Source organism: Leptopilina boulardi, unplaced genomic scaffold (genome assembly GCF_019393585.1).
Source record: "Leptopilina boulardi isolate dan_hultmark-lab unplaced genomic scaffold, ZJU_Lbou_2.1 LbouV2_371, whole genome shotgun sequence".
Classification (NCBI taxonomy): domain Eukaryota; kingdom Metazoa; phylum Arthropoda; class Insecta; order Hymenoptera; family Figitidae; genus Leptopilina; species Leptopilina boulardi.
In genome coordinates, this window is record NW_026137942.1 from 443,892 (window position 1) to 471,428 (window position 27,537).

Consider the following 27,537-nt stretch of genomic DNA (forward strand, 5'->3'; position numbering starts at 1 on the left):
ATCTTCTCTCTTTTTCACTATGTTATTTTGACGTTGCATAGGTAATCTATTTATATAGAACGGTGGCTGTCATTCAAGAGTGAGTAGGTAGGAAAGAATTTATATCATTTTGGGAGGAGGTGACGTGACCGCCATTGTTTCGATTCTTTTCTTTTACATCTTGGAACGTGGCCTTAATAATTTACGTTTTTTAAGGAAATTATATTCAATATTTCTAATTACAGAAAGAACTTTAAAGGAATCTTAGGACCCCTTTGAGATTGCTGCATTTTTGTAATAGTATGTCAACAATGAACCCAGAATAGTAAGTAAATATTGCTCTTTACTTTCAAACCCAATCATTTTTTTACTCTCTTTTCCAACTTTTGAAACAATAAGGTTTATATTAATGTCAGCGGGTAACATTTTTTCGAATATAAAAACAAGATTAAAAAGATGACTATTCAATGGCGTTTACGAGACGCAAATGCGGACAAAAGCGCAATTGACTGCCATACAATAAGTGATTGAAATTATTTGATGAAAAAAATTTTTAATTTCATTTTAATAAAATTAATTCTGTTATCTTCAATTCAGCTCACTCGGAAAATACGAATGTAACGCCCTTGTTTTTTTCTAATTTCTATTCGTTTTTCAATAGGTAGATTAAGTGCACTTTAATCATTGTCAATTTGCGACTTTCTGTTATGATTTCATGTGTATAACTTTTAGTGCAGATGCGAACTTAATGTCAAGTGACTGTTGACTCATCCAAAGATCAATGACGACAATTTCTTTTCTATCTTTTCATATTTTTTGTGTTGATTATTTTATATTTGTATATGTACTTTTTTAAAATTAATTTTACATTATCCACATTTTACTGTTTACTCAAAAAAAAAAAAAAAAAAAAAAAAAAAAACAAATTAGGAAATTTTTGTATTTTTTTTTTAAATATTGTTTCTTAAATGATGTGTCATTTTAGTTCGTCATGAAAAATAAACAATAACGTTATTATTTATTCTACAATTAAAAAATGATAAATAAGAAAGTTCTCCCAGGTTAAAAATGACTAGAAAATCCTGTGTATGTTCTTGCATAAGTTTCCGTTCAAGAACTTGATCAAGGTCGGAATTATGAATAGCATTAGTTCTAAAGAATCGCTTTCTACAAATAAAATAAATAATCATAATTGACTTGTACTTATTTTTTAAATTGCACAATTTTGCATAAATTAAAGAAAACTATTAAGATTTCTAACATTTTGATGTAAACATTTTTACTTTTCTTGACAAAAAAGTTGTAATTCAAAATTTTGAAGAAAGTAGAAGAATTTAATTAAATTAGCCAATTAACAATACATTTATCCTAAGTATGAAAATTTTATACTCAAAATTTAAATTTATTTAAAAACCAGCGCTATTCATATCATGTACCTGTTTGTTTACATGAATTTTTTCACATTTTATTTTCAACACAAAAATATCTAAATTTGTATTATAATTAAATATGATTATAAAATAGATTTGATAATAAATAATTATTTACATTTAATTAACAGTTTGAAAAAATCTAAAAAATATATTTTAATATGTATTTAACTTGTGTTGCAAGTGTAAACGAAATTTCGAAACATAAATATTAATAACAAATTAACAAGACGATATTTCTAATCTATATGGATAAAAATAAATGAATACAGCCAATTGAAAGATTTTTCTCTACGATTTTAAAGTTTTCTATGTTTTTTTAATAATATTTTTATAAATTTTTCGCCCCTTAGTGATTTTTGAAAATATTCATTTTAAAAAAATATATTATGCTCTTTTAAAGCGCAATACTTCAATGATTAAATTAAAAAAAAAATCAGTGATTTTTCTTCTTTTTAAATTTATTTGTTCTTTTGCTTATCAAAATATAGAAAATACTAGACTAGACTATATAGAAAATAATCTTGAAGCAATAGTCTACACAATTGTTTTTACTCGTATTCGAATACATAATTTTTAAATGAAAATGAATGTGTTGTAACAATGGATTTATGAAAAAAATGTAAGAAAACAGTTTTAAAACCCTGATTTTTACTTTTCTACGAAAACCCATTGTTGACGCAGTTTTAAATAGGTAAAAATTGCAAAATAAGGGATAATTTTAAAAATTTCCATTTGAAAGTTAAAATCCATAAAGTTTTGTTGCAATTATAGGGGAGGATGTGGCATGACTAGTTAGGTAAGACGTTTTCGAATCTAGCGACCATGCCTGAATTTGTATCTGCAACCGAGTAGTATTTTTGGAAAGTCTGGTTATTTGGCTATAATTTTGCTATACATTATTTTGCTGTAGACTGCAATCCCTACGAGATCAGTAAATTTTCGTTTTCTTTATTTTTTTGATTTTATACTATTCAATATTGATATATCAAGTATTAACAACATGTTTTGAACATTTTCTAAATATCAATTATTCCATTAAAATTCATCTGAACTAAAATCTGAGGTTTAACCAATTTTCTTCAGATGATCACCAATTTCTTGGTCAATAAGTTTCGTTTTCCGTATATAATTACGCACCATTATGTATATCAACCTAAAAAGAACAATTAAACATTTTTTTATAATTTGCAGTCGCATTAGCAGGAGTTTCTCGAGTCGTAATAGCTTTAACTATCCTTGCCCCATGAGCCTATATTTCAGTTTTTTCTAAATTTTAAGGAACGACGTAAATTAATTTGAAAATAAATACGATATTCGTGTTCAGCAGGAAATTCCACTCCGGAAAACACTTACGTAAATAAATATTCTGAAGCACTAATATAGAAAACAATGTGATAAACACTACTATGACATTTTAGCAAAACAGACTTTTTACAAAAATAAACTCCTGACTTCGCAAATGGTGGCAGATTGACTTCCAATTTTTACTATCATCTATTGGTGTTAAGACGCAAATATACCATGAATGACGCGATTTTTGAGCAAGCCGTCTAAGCATAACAGCAACTAACTATCCTTGCCCCATCCTCCCCTAGTTTTTGATATAACTTCGGTTATATAAATAAATTAATGAATTAAACTTTGTATTATTTGTAAATTAAATTAACAAAACCTTTACACCCTTACATGGGATTAATTTGAAAAAGTAATTATGACTCTTTTTCATTATTATGAAGCGGTACTCCTTATGATTTCTTTATCGGAAAAATTACGTAGGTATTGATTTTTTCTACGTGTAGTTAAATTCCACAAATACGGAAACAATATTTGGAATTTTGTGTAGAGCTTACAAATGGAAATCTAAGCCACGTTAAATTTTTGAAAATCAACAACTTAGTAATGCCAAACGTACATTTAAGTGACAAAAATTTCTCAAAGTTATAAACAATTAAAGTTTTTTGTAGTCTTAAGTTAAAAAAAAAATATCTTAGAACTAAGTGAACGGATCTTTATAAAAATTGGTATACTTACACTGAAAATGATACAATTTTAGTTAAAAATTTGAAAATAAAAATATTTTGATTTTTAATAATTGTTATAGCAAAATTAATTGTTTATTTAAAAAATAAACCATGTTCTCCTTGTCGTAGAAAGTTGATCCAAAGTTTATTGGAAAGAGGATTTCATAAGGATTCGAAAACCGTTTTAAAATTTCGTGGATCGCAATTAGTAAAAAAGTTATCGCGTTTTTTGTGCGGCGCTGCGTGTCTCTAGCGCTAGCACGCAGAATGTACTCTCTTAATTTGAATCAGTGAAATTTCACTGGTGAAATAGCTAGAAGTCGGTTACTGAATCATTTAGTGAAATTTTCACTTAAAATCAGTCATATATCACTGATTTCCAGTGAAAATTTCACTAAATGAATCAGTCAATCTGTATTATCGGTAGTGGGTAAAACAGATTGACTGATTCATTTAGTAAAATTTTCACTGGAAATCAGTGATATATGACTGATTTTCAGTGAAAATTTCACTAAATGATTCAGTAACCGACTTCTAGCTATTTCACCAGTGAAATTTCACTGATTCAAATTAAGAGAGTATTTTACTCAAAAAGTATGGAAACTTGCAAATATCTCGAAAAGTACACGTAGAAAAAATCAATACCTACGTAATTTTTTCCGATAAAGAAATCATAAGGAGTGCCGCTTGCAACCTCTATTTTACCTTTAAAATACATGTGAAATATAATTTTTTTTAACATTGGAAAAAAATGTCTTTCATTATAATGAAAAAGAGTCATAATTACTTTTTCAAATTAATCCCATGTAAGGGTGTCTAAACTATCAGCATCCACCAAACTTAAATTGATCATTTGTAGGTAAATATATTGTGACAACAATGTATTGTTATTTCTTTTTGTATGTTTAACTAGGGTGGCTTCGCCCACCAAATTTAAAATATATTGAAATAAATAAAAGAATTTTTTTTTCTTAATTTATGGCGACAAAATGGCGGTTGAAAGGGAAGCCGATAAAAATCTGGTTGACATGATATCTTGATTTCGAAACGTCGGAATCTAAAAATTCTAACGGCATATTAAAATACAATTAAAGGGCTATAGCCGGTAGAACATTTCCGGTAAAAAAAATAATTGAAGAACTTTTGAATATTTTAACCCTTTTTTTGCAAACTTAAATTGTTTCAAAGATAGGTTAAAAATTATTAAGAGTCAAAATAGGTAAGTGAAAGCCATATAAAGATATTAGAAGAGTGCGCAAGAGGCCACAAAAAGCAACAGATTATATGCGTTGAACAGAAAGAGACAGATGCGATTTGTATGCCCCTCTCCTATTCTTATTTCACTAATGCTTCAGTGTTAGTAAAATAAGGGGGGGGGGGTTAAAAAAAATTTACTCAATTATCTTTATTTGTTTCGGAGTAATAGCTAAATAAAAAATTTGTTACCTCAAAATTTAACCCCCTTTTATTTTCAAAATAAATAATATTTTTGAAAAATATTTCAGGGGGTAAAAAAGTATTTATATACACGGAAAAAACAAACTAACTATTTTAGCACCAAACTGCTTTATCCTTTATTAGTATGCGATTTCGTTTACCTATTAAAGTATGAAATAATGCTTTTTTAGTTTAAAGTAAGTCCATACTAAATAAGTATAATGGTTATACTCTTATAGTAATAGTGACGTACTTTAAAAGCATAAAATTGATGCCCGCGAAGTACGACATATAGTCTACCTAAAATAGCAAGAGCTTCTTGCTTTTTGGTGTATAAATTCTTGCAACCTGCGTTTTGGCCTATATCGATATATCAATGGTTGGAAAGGGAGGGAGGCGTGGCCAAAACGCAGGTTGCAAGAATTTATACACCAAAAAGGAAAAAGCTCTTGCTATTTTAGGTAGACTATATGTCGTACTTCGCGGGCATCAATTTTATGCTTTTATAGTACGTCACTATTACTATACGAGTATAACCATTATACTTATTTAGTATGGACTTACTTTAAACTAAAAAAGCATTATTTCATACTCTAATAGGTAAACGAAATTGCATACTAATAAAGGATAAAGCAGTTTGGTGCTAAAATAGTTAGTTTGTTTTCTCCGTGTATCTATCAAAAATCATAGATAACTTGATAATCGGAGACAAATTTTTTTAAACGGCTGTTTTTACTTATTTTGGCTCTTAAAAAATTATTATTTTACTACGGACTGAAGCTATACAGAGTGTATCGAAAAATGCGGGACAGTTGGATATCTCTCAAGGATTTTATATTATAGATAAACGGCAAAGGAATAAGTGGTCAAATTGGGCCTAATAGCGAGTCCTATATTTTAATAGATTTTTTAATTTTAAACAACTTTTTTCTTTGCCGTTTTTCTCTAAAATAAAATCCTTAAGAGATATCCAACCGTCCCGATTTTTTTATACACCCTGCGTATGTGCTGAACAGACCCTGAAAATTTCATCCCAATCGGTTAAATAGTTTCTTTAAATTTGTGTCAAGCAGGTTGAAGAACCTTGATTTGAGAAGTATGTGCTAGTTTTAATTATCACAAATTAATATTTCTATATTTTAGACATTAGGAAACAAGAAAACTGAAAAAAATTTGCTACGCATTAATGACTATTAACCATAGAAACTTTAAATCTAGTTAGCGTAATCAAGAATCCTAGTTAATTCAATTATGTACACCCTGAAAAAAGTAATCTCATATTTAGAGGAAAAATCCTCTTCTAATATCCTCTCAATTTTTCCTCTTAAAACAAAAGTATTCCACTTGAATGTAGAATATTTTTATTCTTTGGTGACTAATAATAAAACAAAACAATTTTTTTGAGGTTCTGATGTCAAAAACATTGAATTAAAGTTAAATAAATAAACAAATCTATTAATTAATGTAAGTAATTAACTATAAATCATTAATTATATTTAATATTTAATTAAAGATATTAAATTTAGTGCATGATAATAGCTTTTCTTTATCAGTTTATAACCATAATTGTCAAATTATATGCGAGAGGAAAATCCTCTCAAGTGAAGACTATTACTTTTGATACAATATATAAGAGAAAAAAATGCATCAAATTAAGAGAAATTCGCTAGAATCAAGATTACTTTTTTTAGGGTGTATTAATATTTATATATTAATAATTTATATTAAGTAGGAACGACATTTCGGTGTTTTTGCCAGTCTGGGCCAGGTAACGTGGAACGCCATTTGGAACCCCCCGCCAGTGAAGTGGTTACAATCTTACCTTGAATTGTAAAGTTATTTTCGCTCTCTTGACCAAAAAACTGATATAATTTTGAAGTTAAGTTTGCCGATTTTAATCTAAAATCCAGCGTCCTTTTGATTTGTTATTGTATTTTGATCCTGAACTTTGATCTAATTTTATGGTTTTGTTTAAATATCAGATCCAGCGATCTCTCGACTTATGACTTATCAATGTTCAGGACAAAATACTATCAAACCTAAAAACAACATTAAAATTAGGTGAGACTACATAACTTTAGTTTCAGGTAAAAGGTGCAGATGCCGCCGTAAATCATTATAATTGTTTTATTAACAATTTTTGTGTTTTTATGAAACCCACATAGAAAAATACAAAAAATTATTAATAAAACAATAATAATCATGAAAATAAAAAAAGCATAATTGAGGCACCCAATCGAACAAACGGTCGCGAGCTCGGGCCGGACGCTCGGAAGCCAGTCAGAGTACGAAAATGTCAATAAAATTGAAATTCAAAATTTTAATTTTTTAAATATATTACCTTATAGAAAATTAAAACGCGCATCTTTTTTTCCTTTGACTTTTTTTGTATAATGAATATCTTGGATAATAATGGCAAAAAAATGAAAGATTTAAATTCTTGATTTTTATTCAGTTTTTAAATATAAATCGTCATTTCTTCGACAAATATTGATGAATTTACTTGGAACTTGATACACACACGCATTTGGGTCTAGAGAAGATAATAGGATATTGAAAAAGTTAAAAATCATCATTTGTTAAATCATTTGTTAGTGTAAATGATGACTTGTCGATCGCGTCTTTTCACTTTCTATTAGAAAAAGTCTGCAGGGAATTTTAACTTTAACTTTTTCATTATCCTATTATCTTCTCTAGACCCAAATGCGTGTGTATATCAAGTTCCAAGTAAATTCATCAATATTTGTCGAAGAAATGACGATTTATATTTAAAAACTGAATAAAAATCAAGAATTTAAATCTTTCATTATTTTGCCATTATTATCCAAGATATTCATTATACAAAAAAAATTTAAAGGAAAAAAAGATGCGCCTTTTAATTTTCTATAAGGTAATATATTTAAAAAATTAAAATTTTGAATTTCAATTTTATTGACATTTTCGTACGCTGACTGGCTTCCAAAGGTCCGGCCCGAGCTCGCGACCGTTTGTTCGATTGGGTGTCTCAATTTGAATTTTCAAATTTGCGCATGCGCATATCCGTGATCTACGGTGGCAACATCTGCATCTTTTACCTTAAACTAAGGTTATATAGTTCCCCCTTCATGCAATGGAAGTGTCTCATCTAAGACCTGCATGCACGAACCGTATAGGCTGAGCTGTGACTGCTCCCTGATGCTTACCAATCCTTTGACCATTTTGTAGAGACAATTTGCACTTTATAATTTGTCAACACATCCCTGCGTATACAACTTCAGAGTTTCATTAAGGCCCACTGAATTATATACTATATGGAACAGGCAGTCCTAGTCCAGGCTGTGAGAGGAAAACGGCTGTGAGAGAGACAATCCGCAGGTATCGTCCTCTTTCTCAGTTTTGTTAGTGCGCATGTGCAGAACGCGTCATCACATTGTACAGAGAGAGAAAACGATACCTGCGGATTGTCTGTCCTTTAAGCCGCGGTTAGAGATGGACTGCCTGTTCCATACAGTATATATTTCAGTGTTAAGGCCTAAGCAGAATAGATTCTTGAACGGGAACGCAATCGTGAACGGAAACGTAAGAATGGGTGAGAGAAGAATAAAGATATTTGCTATCCTTCTCTTACACATTCTTACGTTTTCGTTTACGATTGCGTTCCCGTTCAAGAATCTATTCTGCTTAGGCCTTTACCCTGTAAAGCAAAGATTGGTCTCGTTACAATGTGATGCTCTGATTGAACGACGTAGATCAGTTAAAAAGGAATTTGTTTTCCACCAAAATTATGAAAAAAGAGAAAGATTTAGAGTAATCGATAATGATGTTGGAAAGCAATTGAGGGAGAAGAATTTTCTGATCATATCATAGAATTTTTTCAATTCCATGATCTAAGACTCGAATTTACACATTCGTTGTAAATGATCCATTTTCAGTATTTTAATGCGTCATAATTTATGTTTATAGTGAGTTTTAAAGTATCATGGAAATTTTATCATTTATCACCTGGAAATCATAAAATTTTGCGAAGAGAAATTTGTAGGCACCCTGCCAGATTTCGATGTTTTTATAAGGCTTTACAAAAAGACCTTATTATAAATCTCATATTTTTGCATTTGAACTACCGATTAAGAAAACAATAGTCGAGAATGATCCTATGAATCAATCATTTATGAAGAACGAATTTTAGGCTTCCATGTCCCTTTTTAAAAAAGACACAGTTGCATGTCTTGACAAGATAACGTATGCTACGATTAAAAAGCTTCCTTCTGTTGCTCTTAATTTGATTCTTAAAATGTAATTAAGAAATTTTATTTAACCTCAATAAAGAAATACTAAAGTTGTCTTCATTCTCAAGCCAGCTGGCATAGGATTCAGACCGATGTAAACTTTTTGAACGCTTAGTTAACAGTTAGTACTAACCCGAATGCTAGTTTTGAAACGTTGATGATTGAAGCTTATTCAGGTTACTCGCTCTAATGGGATCAAGACAAAATTTAGTGGTAGAATGACCTGTAGCTTTCTCCTCTAGCAAAACACGGAGTTTGGCGTTCGTATCAATAACTAGGTGACATCAGTAACCTGCGAAGCATATGCAATACTATGTACGCTCAAATATATTCTCTCTAATGACATTAATAAGGCTTTCGTTGTATCAGACTTAAGATGTGTATTGTCTTTAATCAGAGACATGCTGTCAAATCCCAAACCTCACCAGTTAATCCGTAAAATTATGCAATTAATAATTAAAATCTTCGACCTTGCAACGATCTGACTGACACGGTACGAAAGGACTCTAGATTCTGGCACCATCGTTCCTGAATCTGTCTCAAGCTACACGGAAAAAATATTGGGCGACTGACTATTCCAAGAGGCTTCTAGTGGTGCGCCTCTGAGTCAGTAAAAAAGCAACATGATTCAAATTGCATTTGAAAAATTAAACATTTTTCAATAGTTTCTGCATTTTTAATTAATGGTACCACAAAAAAATATATATTGAAGTAAAAAATGTTTATTAAACTTTGTTATTTTAAACTACTTATTATTAATAATTAGGACATTAATGAATATTTTAATTAACTTTTATAAAAATTCAATTCATTGAAATTTTCTTGTCACATATTTATTGAAAATAATTCACTTTGAATACTTTAAAAATTCACTTTAAAATATATGAATAAAAGTGGTAATGTGATCCTTTTATCGGTGTTGAACTCTGATTATAAAATAATTAATAATTTTTCCTAAAAGTAGGATTTAATCCTTGTCAAAGTTGAATATTTATCAGTCTTAAAATTGACTAGAAGTTCCTGCGTCATTTTCTATTTTTTTGTTAAATATAGTATCCTCTCCTAGAAAATTATAATGTTTGTAATAAAGAACATTTTTGTGAGAGATGCATTAAGGAGAGACATTGAAGTCTTATTTTTGCACATTATTTTAATTCAGACTTTACAAAATTTTTTGAATTGCAATTGCAAAAAACTTTCAAAATAAATTTTTAGAAAATTTTCTAAGACTAATTATTTTCATAAAAGTGTTGGCTACAATTAATAAATAATAATTGGAGGTTTCGACCGAAGCGACACTTCGTGAGTTTTCGGCTACTTGGAATAATCGGTCGCCCAAAATTTTTCCGTGTATGTGTCGGTAAAACAAATATCTGCGCAAAATTACCACCTGATAGGAAAGATGACGTCACATTGAAATACTCTATTCACGGTGTAGTATAAGGAGATATAACGGCATGAAAAGTGGTTCCACTTCATGATATGCATTAAAATACCCGAAAGTTCATATCACAGATATTCCAATCGACATAAATGTATGTAACAGAAATTTCATTTGACAGAATTTCCGTTAAACAGAAGTATTAGGTAACAGATTTTTAGTTGGATAGAATTTTCATCCAACAGAAATGTCTCTTAACATAATTCTCACCCAACAGAATTTTCATTTAACAAACTATGAGTGTAGGAGAATTTTAATTTTACTGAATCTCGGTCTAGCAGAAGTTTCAAGTAGCAGACCTTCTATTGGACAGATCTTTGATGGGGCAGAATTTTCATCTAACAGAAATCTCACATGATAGAATTCTCATTTGGCAGTATAGGAATGTTGCAGAATTTTCATATTCTGTTAAATGAAAATTCTGTTAAGAGGCATTTCTGTTCGAAATGAAATTTCTGTTTATTATTAATTTAATATAAAACTTATTATCGTATTAAAGAAAAAGTTTTTGCTGTAAAATATCTCGAAAATGTAAAAAAATTGCAGTCTGAAAATTTGTTTACGGACTGGAAAAAATTTAATTTCTCGTTTGCAAAAATTTATTTTAAAATTAAAAGTATCGATTTTTGTGAAAATAGCAAATTTAGTTTTAATATAAAAAACCAAGGACAAATTTCAAAAATATTAAAAAACAAAATTCATTATTATAAAGAGCATGAAAAAATCTATCAAAACATAATTCGACAAAATTTTTTTTCATTACATGTACAGACAAAAAATCAGAATAGTGGACGGTGTCAAGCCATATGTTTTAAAGGCAGAAATTATTTTGGTTTTCCATATTATCAATTAAATAAACATAAATTCAGTTACATAATAATTAATTATGTATAATAAAAAATAAATAATTATAATAAAAAACGTATAATAAAAACTAATGTTTTTAATATAATTTAAATTTTTTCAGCGATTATTTGTTCAAACTCCTTTTAATTGGAGATTCTGGAGTTGGAAAATCATGTCTTCTCTTGCGATTCGCAGACGACACTTACACCGAGAGTTACATAAGTACTATTGGGGTGGATTTTAAAATTCGGACAATTGAACTCGATGGTAAAACGATAAAATTACAAATTTGGGATACAGCGGGACAGGAGCGATTTAGGACAATAACTAGTTCTTACTATCGAGGTGCGCACGGTATAATTGTTGTATATGATTGCACGGATCAAGAAACATTCAATAACGTTAAACAGTGGCTCGAAGAAATTGAACGTTATGCCTGTGATAATGTAAACAAGCTCTTGGTCGGCAACAAATGCGATTTGCATACCAAAAAAGTTATTGAATTTTCAACAGCGAAGGTAAATTTTATTTCATTAACTAACTTTTAATGTAATAATAAACGTTTATTTTTCTTAATTTCAAATCAAAAAAATTCATTGGATCAATGCTCAGTGAAGGACAATTTTATTTTCGGTAGATCAAAGAAAAATTAAATTATTTCTTCAAAAATTTTAAATGAAAACTGTGCATTGAAAATTTTCAACTACCTCGGTGTCTGAAAAAGGGGATATCTTCACACTCCCCCTAACTCAAAAAAAAAAAAAAATAATGAAAGTGCAATAAAAATGTAAAATATCGGAACAAATTGATATTATAATTTTTAATAATTTATAGATTGAAAAAAATATTTTGTTCATTTGAACGCTCAGAACTTTTGGCTCATGATATATATTGTGATGTAAGATATACAATTCGTTAGCCCCAAGTCGAATGCACGCAACTTTCAGAGACATTTTGGAAAGTACGTAACTTCTATAGCCGTTTTGGAAATCACGTAACTTTGTGGTGCAGAGCAGAATGTACGTAACTCTGAGAAACGTTTGGAACTCGCTTATGTTGGTTTTTTGTGTTTTTGCAAAATACAAATTACAATATTTCTGCTCGGAACATAACATAGGATGCTTGTAGATTAAATAATTGAGATTTTATTGAACATTGCCTTACACTTTTTATTGCTATGTTTCGAGCAGAAATATTGTAATTTGTATTTTGCAAAAACACAAAAAACCAACATAAGCGAGTTCCAAACGTTTCTCAGAGTGACGTACATTCTGCTCTGCACCACAAAGTTACGTGATTTCCAAAACGGCTGTGGAAGTTGCGTACTTTCCAAAATGTCTCTGAAAGTTGCGTGCATTCGACTTGGGGCTAACGAATTTAATTTATTTAATTTACAATTTAATTTATTTATTAACATTTATTAATAATAATGTAAGCTTACATAATGCTTACAGTAAAGTTATAGTAAGCTCTACTGCGTAAGCTGACTACAAAAAAATTAAGAAGTAGTGAAAGAATTATTTAATGGATTGGATAAGCTATGAGTTAAAGAAAGCGAAAAAAGAAAACGTATGAACAAACAGTCAAATATCGTGCTCAAGATTTTTCTCATATTAAGTAGATAAAAGAATATTATTATTATTATTAATATATTAAGAATATTATTAATATTAATATAATTTAATTGATAATTAAATATTTTTAAAAATTTAAGTATGTATATTTTATTTATTGATGTTTTAAGTTTCGAAAAAATACGAAAAATTATTAAATAGTAACAAAATTTTTTTATAATTCTAAACATAAGGTATCTGTTTTTAAAATTTTTAACTTAATCAAAAAATAAAATTTTTATGAATTTATAAACTATATATTATATATAAATAAAATTTTAAAAAAAGGGAAAAAAATCTTTTTGTAGTTACATTGAAAAATCTATTATATAAACTGCCCGCAATGACGCCATTTATTGAAACAAAAGCACACGATTAATGAATTAAAAGTTTAATTAATTGAAATAATAAGCCATGTCATTATTTTGATGACAATAGTTAAGAATGTTTCAATAAGTTAAGTATCAATGTCTCAAATGCATAGTGTTACGATTTTTATAGCATCTGCTATAGGCAGCCCGCAATAACGCCATTCATTCAAACGAAAGCATATGCTTTCGTTTCCAACAGCTCGCTTCTTAGAAGTAAGCAATTTTTCATATGATTCAAACTTACACACATTTTCTTCAAATTTACCTTTTAGATGCTTCAAATAAAAATTATCAAAGAATCAATAAATTATTATGTTGATATAAATAGATTAACTATAGCATCAATTTACACAATGGCATTAATTTTACAGTACCATACTTTTGATTTAAATAGTTTCGTTTTTTCGTTTTATATTATATACTTTTCAATCAATAGAATTGTTATTGAATCAATAACGGGAAATTCAATAGCATGAAACTATTTGATTCAACAGTATTTTTTTCTCAGTGTACCTTTTAAAGGAAGAAACTTACGTAATTTGTGAAAAATTGGGATTTTGTCCCCATTTACTCCAACTGACCCTATACTAATTATATCCCTCTAAAATCTTTAAAATAATTTATTTAGATTTGCATGACTTGGTACCGCGAAACTACTATAAAGGGCTAAACTCTACTTTGCTAAAAGTCACATTTCCCTGAATTTATTCGATGAAATTAAAATTTTTTAAATAAAAAGTTGGGAGTAGAGAAAAATTTAGTTAAACAAAAATTCGGTACCAAACAAATTTTAAAAGTAAGAATTCATTTAAAAAATAATTATATCTGATAAAATTATTTAAAATGGAAAGTTTTACTAATAATTTTTAGTGGATTTTCATGCGCCTTCATTTGAATCTGTTATCATTTTTATATTAAATTAGACTCCGAAACGTTAATATTTAAAAACGTTATGATTCAAAATTATATCCGCGATAGAAAATAAACTTTTTATCAAATTAAAATTATTCATTATTGAACTTTTACCTTAAATTTTCTTGTAAAATTATTATTGCCCTTCTTTTACTTTTTAAATAGCTTTTTGGATAGTAAATATTTGTATTTTCAGTAATTTAATTATTTTTATATTTTTTAAAATATACAAACCAATAGTATTTTTAGAAACTGCACTTATTACAACGACTGAATATCCTAAATTATGTTAATTAAATATTCTTGTCAATGAAATAATACGTGTTGACAAAAAAGTTGAAATTTTAATTAATTTATTGTTATTAACGAAAGAATATTAAAAGTAATTTAATTTTTAAAAATTATTTATTATAATAATAAACTTTTATGGAATAAGAAAAAATATATCATATTAAGTTCTGGAAAACCTGGAAAAGATTTTGTTCGAGAGAAATCGTAGCAACTCTGGTATAATATAATATGTATTTATTTTTTAGGAATACGCAGAACAGCTTGAAATTCCATTTCTAGAAACATCAGCAAAAAATGCAATGAATGTGGAGCAAGCTTTCATGACAATGGCAGCAGAGATTAAACAGCGAGTTGGTCCACCTTCAAGCGCTGTCAGCGACACGGCGAGCAAACTTAAACTTGATCAAGGCCGTTCTGTTGAAACATCTGGAATCCAAGGCTCGAAATCTGGATGCTGCTGAAACGCAAATTTATGTATTATGATAGGAGTGAGTAAGATTCCATTTTTAAGTTTATCTAGCAAAACTTTTATTCAAAATAAAAATAGACAAACAAATTTACTTATAAATCACTACTCAGCTTATTATTGTTATAAAAATAGTTTTATTAAAAGGACATATTAAATGTATACAATAAATTTACACTACCAACATTTACTAACATTACCTATAGCGTCCGACTTTAAAAATCATTAATTATGGAGTCATTTGGAATAAATGTAAACAGTAGATGTTCATTTTTAATTTATAGTTTCAAAAGTATGTACGCCATTAAAATTTTAACATTACATTACTGATATGTTATTTTTACAATTAATATGTATTATTTATTTATTCTGGAAGAAGAATTGAGTTTGGTTTTTGCCTTTAACAAATTTTGCTTGCTACTTTTGCGCTCTTTACATTTACTTCTAAATTTTTGTAAATATCACTTTTATCTATATTTTTTATAAAATATCGAGACAGAAATTGTTTAATCTAAAAATAAAAAAAGTTATTAACAAATTAACAGCAACTAAAGAACAGAAAAATTATTTTTAATTTATAACAAAAGATTTTTGTGAAAGGATTAAGTTAACAAATATGCAATTGTGATTAAAAGTTATAAAAATCATATGTGACGTTCTACGGTGAAAGGGATTTTAAGTGCAAAACAAACCACTTACATTTAAGTCTTCATTAGATCAAAAATATTCAATAAAAACTGATTCTGATTTAACATATTTAAAAATAAACGTTTAATCAAGATAAAACTATCCCCAAACATTCGTCAAATATAAAATTGGGTCGAATATATTGGAATTATAAAAATAAAAAAGAATGTCACGCTCAAGTAACAACATCTTACGATTTAGAAAATTGATTTCTTTTCAAGCGGCCTAAGGAATCGCCCCATTTCCATACTCCAAAATGAGAGCTTAGATGCGTTCCATAAGGTAGATTTCAGTACCCAATCAGCACGAAAACTTGCAAAAAACTAGCAAGAAGCTTGCCGTGCAAGATGTGCAAAATTGCAGTGCAAACATGTAGCAAGTTTGGTGCAAGCAACAAAATGTTCTCTTGTGGCAAGCTTGTAGGGCAACGTTGGCGCAAGCTTGCTGCAAGTTTGCAAAACTTAATACGATGCGCAGTTGTAAACGGATGCTCCTACGGCTGCGCAATAAATTTTTTAACCTCTAAAGCAGGGTGCCCTTTATGTTTATTTATTAATATATTGTTTCGAAAATTTTTTTTATTATTATACAAGCTTACTGCAAGCTTTTTGCAAGTATGATGCAAATTTGCTTAAATACCTTGCCACAGAGGACATTTTGTTACTTGCACCAAACTTGCACATCTTGCACGTGAAGCTTCTTTCAAGTTTGCTGCAAGTTTTCGTGCTGATTGGGTAATGGCATTAAAATAATAAAAGAAATAAATAAGTAAAACTATAAAATTAAAATTTCAATAAGAATAATTGAACCGGAAATTGAATTTTCAATTTAAATTCAATTTATTTTCAATTTTAAATTAGTTCAATTTGAAGATTTATGAAGAAATTATATAATATTATAATTTCAAAATTCTGGCAAAGATTCTTGAACGGACAAATCTTCGGAAACAACTTTCTGGTGATCGTCTACGACAAATGCCGAGTAACCCTGTTCATATGTCAGACTTAAAAGAAATTTCTGAACAAGACAGACAAACTCTCGGTGGAAGTAAATTTTTTCTGTACATAACTTATTATTACGATGAAAACGAAGATTACGTCTGCGGGTATATTCTGATTTTTTCTTCTTCAAAGAATTTGATACAGCTGTTTACATGTAATGTTTGATTTGTGGATGGAATTAAAGCCGTTCTTTCTCTATTGCCCCAGTTATTTTCTATACTCGGTGCTGTAACTCAAGTTGGCATCTATTTTAAGCCGCAGACTGTGGGATTGCTCATCCTCTTTTGGAGAATAAACAGCAATCTTCATATCTGAAAGTATACAATATAATTTGACGGGAAAGCAAAAAACTTATTGTTAGAAATTTGCAAATTATAAAGCCACTATAAATGTTACTCAGAAATTTCATGTCGATTACCCTACTGAAAATTCCTTTAAGGATTCCTTACAGTGCCTTATGTAGGATCTACCAATGGATCCTGGTAGGTAACCTGAAAGGATGCCTGTTTCAACGTTCATAGGAGACACCTGTATGTTTTTAAAGGATCCTACATAGGTCACCTGTAAGGAAACCTTAAAGGAATTTTCCGTATGGGATGATAAAGTAAAATGATGTTTTTTTATTTGTGTCAAAATGTTTATCAGCGCATTCAAGTAGAAGGTCTTCAAAAATTATACGTCAGTGGAGTCAAAATTTGTAAAGTGTGCCAACATTTTCTAAGAGGTCGAAATTATTTTATTAAATTCACATTTTTCTATTCAAAATAATAAATAAAAAATACTACTTGAACAGTTTTGCGAAATTTTTATATTTATACAAGTTATTGTTACAAACATTTTTTGCTTAAATATACAAAAAGTTGTTTTCCTATTAATCTAATTAATAAAACTTTCTAATTTTTGATATACTTATTTAAAAGTAAAGCTGCTTTCGATTGATATTAATTATTTGAAAAAGTTAATTAATTTGTTAAAAATATAAACAATTTAATTAAACAAATAAAAATAATTTTAACTTCCCAATCGATTTTCAGTTCTTTTTTGTTGCATATTAATCGTAATTTAATCTAGAATCATTTGCTAAAAGAAAAACTTGGTAACTTATATTCGATTAATAGTAATTAAAGATTTTATTCGAGCGTGCAGCAAAATTATCCATACTTTTCGACACAATGTATGACAATGATAAAAAAGGGTTATGTCAAGTTGCGATCTTCGTTTATTTAAACATTTCAAACGGCTCCGCGGCGGTCGTTCACGCAAGATATTTTGCTGCAAGCTCGAATAAAATCTTTAATTACTATTAACCGAGTATAAGTTACCAAGTTTTTCTTTTTGCAAATGATTCTAGATTAAATTACGAGTAATATGCAACAAAAAAGAACTGAAAAATCGATTGGGAAGTTAAAATTATTTTTATTTGTTTAATTAAATTGTTTATATTTTTAACAAATTAATTAACTTTTTCAAATAATTAATATCAATCGAAAGCAGCTTTACTTTTAAATAAGTATACCAAAAATTAGAAAGTTTTATTAATTAGATTAATAGGAAAACAACTTTTTGTATATTTAAGCAAAAAATGTTTGTAACAATAACTTGTATAAATATAAAAATTTCGCAAAACTGTTCAAGTAGTATTTTTTATTTATTATTTTGAATAGAAAAATGTGAATTTAATAAAAAAATTTCGACCTCTTAGAAAATGTTGGCACACTTTACAAATTTTGACTCTACTTATATTTATAGGGTGAGAGCAAAACGGGGTCCAGGAGCTTCATCAATAGCTCGTTTGCGATTCCAGTACTATTTATAATCTATTCATCTCAATAATGGAATAAATTTAATTCTGCTTTAGAAGGTACAGCACGCACCAATAATTTATCGGAGGGGTGGCATAATCATCATTGGAAAATATGTCTATTGTGAAAAACATTCATTTAGAAAAGTGTTCAGCAATCAATATAACACAGTATAAAATAACGAATACAATAGAATTCTTAAGAAATCTTTTATATTCGTTATTTTATGTCATGTTATATTGACGTAAGGAGCTCACTGTGAACATAGCCTTCAGAATTATATTATTTTCTTTATTTTATGTTAACATAAAGAGCTTATTCTGATTTTAGTTTTAGGAGAATGGGTTTTAAGGTATCACATCGGCACTAATCGGAGTCAAAAGTTTGTAGCTCGCATTACTACTTCCCGCAGTATACTTTCGCCCTCAACTCCCTATACTCTCAGCCCATACTGTACCTACTTCTACAAATACACTCGTACACGTATACCCCACACTAGCAGCGATTGGAAGGAGTAGGAGGTTTGACAACGTCGCTATAAGTCTCGCTTTGACTACTGTGGACTACTGTCTCTCTCTAACTAATGTTACCATCCTGCGATGTTGCCACATCAAAGTGGCGGGTGTGCTATATATTGCAAATGACGTCATGAAATAGAATTTTTAATTTATAATTACAAATAAACGGCACGGTAAATTATAAATTTTTTTGTATATTTTAGTTCCAAATTTATTCGTGAATTCAACATTAGTTTTTGAAAAAAATTTATAGAAAACTTCTGATGATATTTATGAAAATGTACTTCTCCCCCATACATTAGTCCCGTCTCCCATGCAAAATAAGCAACTTTGATTGCTAATATCTCTGGTTTCGTACGGCGAAAATTCTTCATATTTTGCAAATTTGTCAAGAATGATAATAAGAACATATGGTAAAATTTTCAAGAAAATCTATAGAAAACGGTTTTACCGATGTGATACCTTAAGGTAGACACCATGGAAAAAATTTCTGAGCATTAATTGGTAACACTGAAATTGAAAGCGGATTTTTGAATGAAAGTAAATATTTTTATTCTAATTTCTTTATTAGCAGTCAAGACTATACTCCACCATGAAAGTGAAGGAGATTCACTTTTTTCAGGAGTTCGAAAAGAATCTAAAAGAAAAATTTAATTTAATTTAAGTATTTAACATCAAAATATCGGTAATAGGTCTTATAAAAATATTTACCGTCATAAAATAAATCGACTTATGAAATTTTTGATTATCGACGAATAATTAAGAATTAAAATTAACCCTCTGCCTGTTCTGGGATATCCCTACTTCAGTGCTATAGAATTCCCTTATTCCCCACCAGGCGACCGAATTGTCGAAAACGGTCAACTGGACAGGCGAAGGGTTAAAATACCTAATACATTTAAAACTCAATTAACTTTAACTAATTTTTAAAAACACTTCTATAGCTGAGTAACTAGAGTACTGTGTGGTAATTGTAAAGTACTAGTAAATAAAATTTTTTACAGAAAATTCTTCTCTTTTCTTATTCATATCTTGGCAAATAATAAAGCTGGATTGATTTTTTCAAGAATCAGTAGAAGCTGTATTAAATTTCAGACGTAAAAAGACATTTAACATATAAGTACTTTTATTAATTAAGGGGTTATATACCTTTATGCGCGTCAAAAATAAGAAATTTTCAAAAAATTTGTTAGCCGTTATTTAAAATTTTTTTAAAACGAACTTTATTTTACCGAATACTACATATTTCGATGTACTTGTTTATATAAATTTTTATTAAAAAATATTAATAATTGTGGAAACTAGACCTTGCACTAAAACACCTTCTTTTGATAGCTGCTTGCGGTGACTGCGATAAGTCAGACAGAGTTTAACTAAAATTAAAAAACAGTGGAAATTTCGTTGGTATATTATATTACTTTGTGCGTGAATGAAGGATTTTGAAAAAAAGACATTTTTTCTAGAAATCAAAATTTGGTTCTTTGACCAAAAAAAATATTAATTTTGGTTCAAATTTAATTTCTTTCGTTCACGCACTAGCTTTTGTATGTGAGGCATTTCATATGAGAATACGGGGTCATGTCTCGGATTTTTCTCAAAATTCGGTAAATTGTAGTGATAGTGGTGCTAAATAAGTGTACAAATTTTGAATTTGAAATTTTTAATATTTTTCGAGATATTTACAATAACAAATTTGAACGTAAGAGTAGTTCTCAAAAATCACGATTCCAAGATAATAGCCTTTAAAGTTTCAAGCGTATAATATACTCTTCTATGAGAAGTAGCGGATTAAAACAGCCATAACTTTGGTTCTAATGCTCCGATTTTAAAGAAATTTTTGGAAAAAATTCTCGAAAATATGTACTTTTGATATATGCAATGAAAAAAATGGTTTTTTTGACCCATGAAAAGGTATATAACCCGTTAAAGGAGGATCCCAATATGAGTTCCTTTAAAAAAGCACATTTTCAAGAATTTTTTTTCCAAAGATATTAAATGGAATAAGGCAAATTTTTATTTGCTTGAAATATACATTCCTAAAGAAGAAAAAAAATATTTTATTTTATTATTTCTTACATTAAAATAGAAGCAATGAAAAAACAAAATTTTTATGCTAGCGCTGGTGATTCCGGCCTTTCTGGTTATCGGAAACAGAAAATTCAAATATATTTTCTATCTATGATGTCTTCGCTATCGCCCGTACCTCGATTTTTAAATTTCACCGAAAAATAACAAAGTAGAGTAAATATTTGCAAAAGTGAAAAAAATTACCCTTTTTTCGTAATTAATAGGTCAAAATAATCAGTTAACCCTCGGAGCACACACCTCTTTTTTCGAACAAGTAGCACAGTCTGGGTCGCTGTGACCCTGTTTACTTTACAAAACTCCCCCATTTTTGAACTGTTGGACTGATCAACACAAAAAAAATATTTTTTTATTCATTGAACCTTGTAAAATATAAGAATATGCAGTTTAGAAATATTATTAAATTATTTGCATATTGAAAAAAAATTCGTGAAGTTAACTAATTAAAAAGAAAAAATTGAATTTAAAAAAAAATGTAACTTTTGTAATTTTTAATATTTTAAGCTAAAAATTGGGATTTATATTCTCGAAGTGTGTTAGAATAAGGGAAAAAATACCACCTTATTTTATTTTTTAAAAAAGGTATTTATTTTGTAGTTTAACGAAGGTAACTTTTAAGACGATAAAAATGTGATTTTCGACACAACTTTTTAAAACTATACTTTTTTAATAACATATTTACTAGTATTTTATTATTTTCTTTGGATTATCATGTTACTTATTATTCCTTATTAGTTAGTTACCACTATATGGCCTTAGGTTCGTGTTGTATTGCCGACTTTTCAAATTACACTTCATTGAAATTAATGACAGGGTCTGTGTGACCCAGTATGTGCTCCGAGGGTTAAAATTAAAATTTTAAGACGATTGAGGGTGATAGCCACTGTTGTGTTAAATGTCGTGTTATGTTTTCAAGCGGATACCCTCAGTTTGTTTTTGAAAAATCACTTGCACCAGGCGTAAAAATGTTGTTTTGAGAAAAATGCGTTTAAAGTTTTATCAAATGTTTAATAAATAATAGTTTCTTATTTTAATGAGAATGTAAAAAACTTTCCCATTAAAGTGGATGATAGCAGCTATAAAAAATACGTTTCTATTATATTTCCGAGTAATACATGTATGCCAAGTTTCATTATAGTTGTAATTTACACTTTCGTAGGTTTACTTGTTAGAGAGTCCGTAGCGCTTGCACTTACAACCTCTACTTAGATTCGTTATTTCTAGTAAACCAGGGACATTTCGCCTAAACCACCCATGGAATATTTATTTTAATACCCTAAACTATAAAAAAATGCAAAAAAGAAAAAATTTATTTTTTTGACCTGTCACATTGGGATCCTCCCTTAAAGATCGAGTTAGGACTCATTATAAATATCGAACAAATTGCTAACTTTTATAAAAAAAAAAGTTCACATCTAGTAAGCTTCGAATCTTCTTTTTAAAATGAAACGAAGATTTTTAAAAGTATTTAGTTATTTACATGATTAAATTGTAGGTGTTTGAAAAGTGGCACGTTAGATCTGTGCAACTTTGGGGCTGGAAAATCAGATGTAAGGTTTTTAGAAAAAGCATAAATTCGGTGAAGGATATTTAAAAATTTACTTATACTTATTAATATTACTTTTATAGGAAATGCCGATTTAAGGTGTCAAAATACAATCCGGCTATGGATTATAGTGGAATGGTACCGCCACCGCGATTAAGACCATGGCGAAGAAGTGAATCTAGCCGAAATTAAAATCTTTATCTAAATTTTATAAAGTTCACGTATTAACCTGTTTTAAGTTACTTTTTTTCCTTTTCAAATTATAAATTCAGTTTATATATAGTTTTGTTTTCAGTTTTTATTGTAATAATTTATTCTCTTACATTTCTTTCAATTGCTGAATTTTTTTTATCTTTTTAATTATGTTCATATTCTTCATTAATTAATTTTCCTTAAATACATTAAACCTGTTAAAATTATAATTTGTGTATTTATTTTCTATTTCCTTTCCTCACTTACACAACTAGAGATAACAAGAAACATCTCATTAAATTTTATATAGATGGCTTTTCATATAATTCGTCTAGCAAAATCTGGGAGCAAATGAAAATTAGATCGTTATACTATTTATTATTTGTCAAGATATCAATAAGAGAAGATCATATTTTTCAAACTGTTTTTTACGTCGACTGATAATTGTGTTTGAAACTGTAAGTAAAACGAGAAGTTTTAAAGAAACACCTGTTACTCAATAAAGACATTACAAACTATTTTAATTAAATTTTTAACCGGACAATAAAGATTTAATGGTTACCTAATGAAACTAACAATGTTACCAGTATGTTTTCCACAAACTATTGGTTGTACTTAGTTTTATTAAATGATCTACAGTACAATTTCGGTAAGTGTCGGGTGGTCGGGACCACAACATTTGATAAGTGTCGGATTGCCCCTTGAGTTGTGGTGGGACGGCAGACAGTGCCGTATCACGGTGTCTTCTAATGCTTATTAATCTATAATGTATAATTCTTCTCGGATATAAAAGATTAAATAATAATTTAATATATAATTAGATTAAAATTCAATTTACCAATTATTTCAATTATTTCATAATTAAAAACATTATTTTTATTTTATTAATGTCCATATTTGAAAACGTTTTTATACGGCGCTGGTTTTTGATGCGCACTCAAAAAGTAGGAGAAAGGCATCCGACACTTACCGAAATTGTACTGTATCAATATTTGTAATAATGGATAGTAAAAGAAAATAAATTGGTTTTGTAAATTCTCACAATTTAAGAAGGTAGTTTACTTTATAACGTCTAAAAATTTTTTTCGTTTATTTTGAAAGGGATAGGGGAGATGTATGAACGTTGAGACAGTTGATATTATATTAAATTTTGTATTTTTAAAAATAATTACTATTTTCTTAGGCAATGTTGATGCTCTGATCAATACTTTTTGAACGACAAATAAAACTTTTTGTTAAATTTTTATAATTTAAAAATTTTCCCAAAAAAAACCCCCCGTCTCAACCTGCATACATCTCCCCTAGAAGTAACCTAAATTAAAAGGACTTAGTGTCCTTTTCCCCTTATAATGTTCCGGCTCCCAAATTTGCTTAACACATCAGGATTTTGAGAAAAGAGGGGGAAAGACCCCAAAAAAGTGTCTTTGGGTTTCATGAAACTTTGTAGTTTTATTTGCATTTTTCTCGAAAAATATTCAGTTTTGGTAAAAAGTGCATTGAATATAAAAAAACGCATTTCAATGAGATCAGAATTTTTATGCAAAGTATTTTTTGATATTTTTCATACCTGCTGAGATAAATGCGAAAAACCATAATTTTTATGGGTTTTTACCATAAAAATGTGTAGTTTGACAATTTTCACTGTGATTTTCATATAAAATTATATAAGTATTCTGAGTTTCAAAAGGATTGAACCTCTAATTGGAGATTTCGGCTTTTAAGAATTTAACTTTTGAAATTTTCAGCATATTCTTAAATATCCTGAATGATTGATTACATTCAAAATCCTTAAGCAACATTTTTGTGTTCAAATATAAGTATCGCAATGTTTCGGTCACACTATAATTTGACCTGTTTAAAGTAAAATTGCTGTTGTGCCTTTTAAAAATGTATAAATTTAAATGAAATCAGGATTTTTATTAACATCTTTAAATTGTCCCAACAGGAATACAATGAAAGGCACATAAACGAAAAAGATCTTAAAATTTTTGTTTTTTTATCATCTATTTAGAAATGCATTGAACTTTTATTTTTATCCAACGCCGTACTAGATATTTTTATAAGAAAACGTTCAATTTAATTTCCTTCAAAAGTGGTATCACTTAATCAAACCTTCATATCTTTAATTTAAGTTATGGCACATTAATGGGATAGTGAAAATTTTTTTTGACAAAATATGTCTATTAGATATTTCAATAGTAGTTGAAGTGATATTTTACACGCCGCAAAAATAAAAACGTTAAGAATATTAACTTCTTTAAGAGTTTTAAATGAAATTTAAGCATTTTTTTCACTTTAAAAACTAATTGGCAAATCAATATTTTGTTCTAATAATGTACATAAATGTTACTTTGTATATAATTTAGCAAAATATAATGATACTTTATCGTTTAATTTAAAATAATTCAGATTTTTAAGTGTTTCATTCGAGTATCACAAAAGTAAATGTAAACAAATTTATATAACTTAAAAAAATTTCCAATATTGCTAATTTGCTATTGTAACCGACAGCATATTATATTAAAATTAACATAATATTTTATATTTAAAAATATTTAAGTTTTTTGTAAAATATGATGTGTCACGAAGAAAGGGACCTTATAAGCAAAAAATTATAGGTAAATTATAAGTTTTTATTAAGGTGAAACAGTCTTTAACATAACCTATAATTAATTTGCTTCTAAGGTACCCTTATTCGCAACGCGTCACAATTTGTAATTGTGAGATTAGTAAGTAAAATTAGTGATTTTTATATAAATTAAAAACATAACTTTTCTTTTTCAGGGTAACATCGTGAAACAGCAACGTTTTTGTATGAAAATATGCGTTTGAGAAGCGTTAGGTTACACTAAAATCGACTTAAAATGTCCGATGCCGAAAAACACAAAACATCAATAAGGACCATCAGTTTATTAGTTGTACACATTTTTTGTCCTTTCGAAAATTTTTTGTAGTGGAGGAAGAATGTAACTATTATTATTACTATTATTATTATTATTATTATTATTATTATTATTATATCGCGACTTGATATAGTACTGCTATCCGGTCATTTTCTAAATTAGAAGCTGGCCAGTTATGAGTGTGCGTTTAGGGACAATTGTAGTTTAATGAATAATTGAAGTTGTGTATAATTGTCATGCGCGAGGTAACAGCATCTCAATTTCTTAGAATAGGGAGGAAGTTATGTAATTAAAAATATTTCGGTCCTATTCGCTGTGAGGCTCACACATGCGCACTTTTATTTTATACTAATTATTATTATTTGAGAAATATTCTTGTTATGTGGTTTATAATTCTACATGAGATTCATTGATTTCTAGATTATTTTTTTAAGATTTGATTCATCATTCATTGTGAATGATTTCTTTACTGTAGTGATTGTGTAGTGTGAACCTCAAGGCACTTGCAATATTAAGCTATTTAAGAAATTGAAAATCCTTGTATGAATTAATCATTAATTAAGAATGTATCAGAAAATTTTTTCTCAACATTTTTTTTTTCAATTTATTGGATATAAAATTTAATTTTTAAAAAATTTTCTTAAACAATGTTTTCTAAGCTCCTAATTTTATAATCGAGTTAAATTATTTTTTAAAAAATGTTTTAAATTACTACGGTTTACCTATATCGGTGTTTCATCTTATTGAAGTTGGAACTAAGAATATTTTCAAAATTTGTAAATATAATTTTTCTTGTTTTGAAAAACATACGATCAGAAACATTAATTGTTTTTTAATAAAAATAATTATTTAACTTTCTGTAATTAAACAATTGTAAAGAGATAATAATTTGGTGAGAAATTTTTTATATCACTATAAACATAAATACCTTTGGAATGGTAACCTACTGTATTTATCATTATTTTTTAAATAATAATTCTTCTTAACTTCACATTAATTTTTCATGACATATTTGAAATATTTTTTATTGTAAACTCTTATTAATAGTTTTTCTTTTTTTAATTTGTGAATGGGACATATAAAACTAGTTTGCAGTGGATTTTTTATGACGTGCCCTCTATGTATGTTAAACTGCGATCTCTTGTAGAAGACAGTATACTTTCTTGTATTACAGTATGGTAATATATTACACATCAATAAAGTTAATAAAGCAAGTGAACAATTGAAGTCATGGAGACGTGACTGCAAAAATTTACCATCACCTTCTAATTACCGTGGATGTCCCAGTTACCGTCCACCTAAGACCTAGTTTTCGTCCAGTTTAATTTTCAAAATAACATTTATAAAAAAATTATTTTCTTTTATTTGTTTACTTAAACTAATAAGTCGATTGCGTGCCAAAAGGAATAAATTATTGTTAAAAAATAATTTAAATTACTATACGAGATATTTGTAAAATGGACGGAAACTGGGACATGGACGGTAACTGGTACATCCACGGTATACCGCAATTAAATGCATGGGCGTTGAATTAATTTTTTTTAAATATCCTTTTGAAGGGTCAATAATTTACGATTTTTGTAAACTAAAAATATTCTTTTCGTGTATTGCAGATTGTACTCGAACATTAAAAAAAATTTACTATAACAAAGTAGGGCTTCGTAAACTTTTTTTTTACTTGCGTTTATTGGAGACACATGAATAAGCCCTAAAAATTAGTTAGAATCC

At 28.3% G+C, this 27,537-nt stretch overlaps 1 protein-coding gene and 1 long non-coding RNA gene across 5 annotated transcripts; one reads left to right on the forward strand and one right to left on the reverse strand.

Moving 5' to 3' along the window:
- Positions 1–27,036, forward strand: LOC127287504 (ras-related protein Rab-1A). Of its 4 annotated transcripts, none has more exons than XM_051314488.1 (4): positions 1–87; positions 225–304; positions 11,544–11,940; positions 14,855–15,396. In XM_051314488.1, the coding sequence occupies exons 2-4, from the start codon at positions 282–284 to the stop codon at positions 15,068–15,070; spliced, it is 636 nt and encodes a 211-aa protein (XP_051170445.1). In that variant the 5' UTR covers positions 1–87; positions 225–281; the 3' UTR covers positions 15,071–15,396. The 4 variants fall into 4 exon arrangements, with proteins under 4 accessions (XP_051170445.1, XP_051170446.1, XP_051170443.1 ...); XM_051314489.1 differs by having other exon boundaries at positions 61–79; XM_051314486.1 differs by lacking the exon at positions 1–87 and adding an exon at positions 25,691–27,036 and having other exon boundaries at positions 94–304; positions 14,855–15,097.
- Positions 15,009–18,314, reverse strand: LOC127287517 (uncharacterized). The gene is made up of 2 exons (XR_007843894.1): positions 17,325–18,314; positions 15,009–17,291 (listed from the first exon to the last, which is right to left on the reverse strand). It is a non-coding gene; the product is annotated as an uncharacterized LOC127287517 (long non-coding RNA).
- Positions 27,037–27,537: the final 501 nt, after the last annotated feature.

Bases quoted from the DNA above. Each gene is read 5' to 3' on its own strand.
- LOC127287504 (XM_051314488.1), top strand. From the start codon at position 282: ATGTCAACAATGAACCCAGAATA. The intron at 305-11,543 runs GTAAGTAAATAT...AAATTTTTTCAG, and splicing joins TCAACAATGAACCCAGAATA to CGATTATTTGTTCAAACTCC. The intron at 11,941-14,854 runs GTAAATTTTATT...TTTATTTTTTAG, and splicing joins TTGAATTTTCAACAGCGAAG to GAATACGCAGAACAGCTTGA.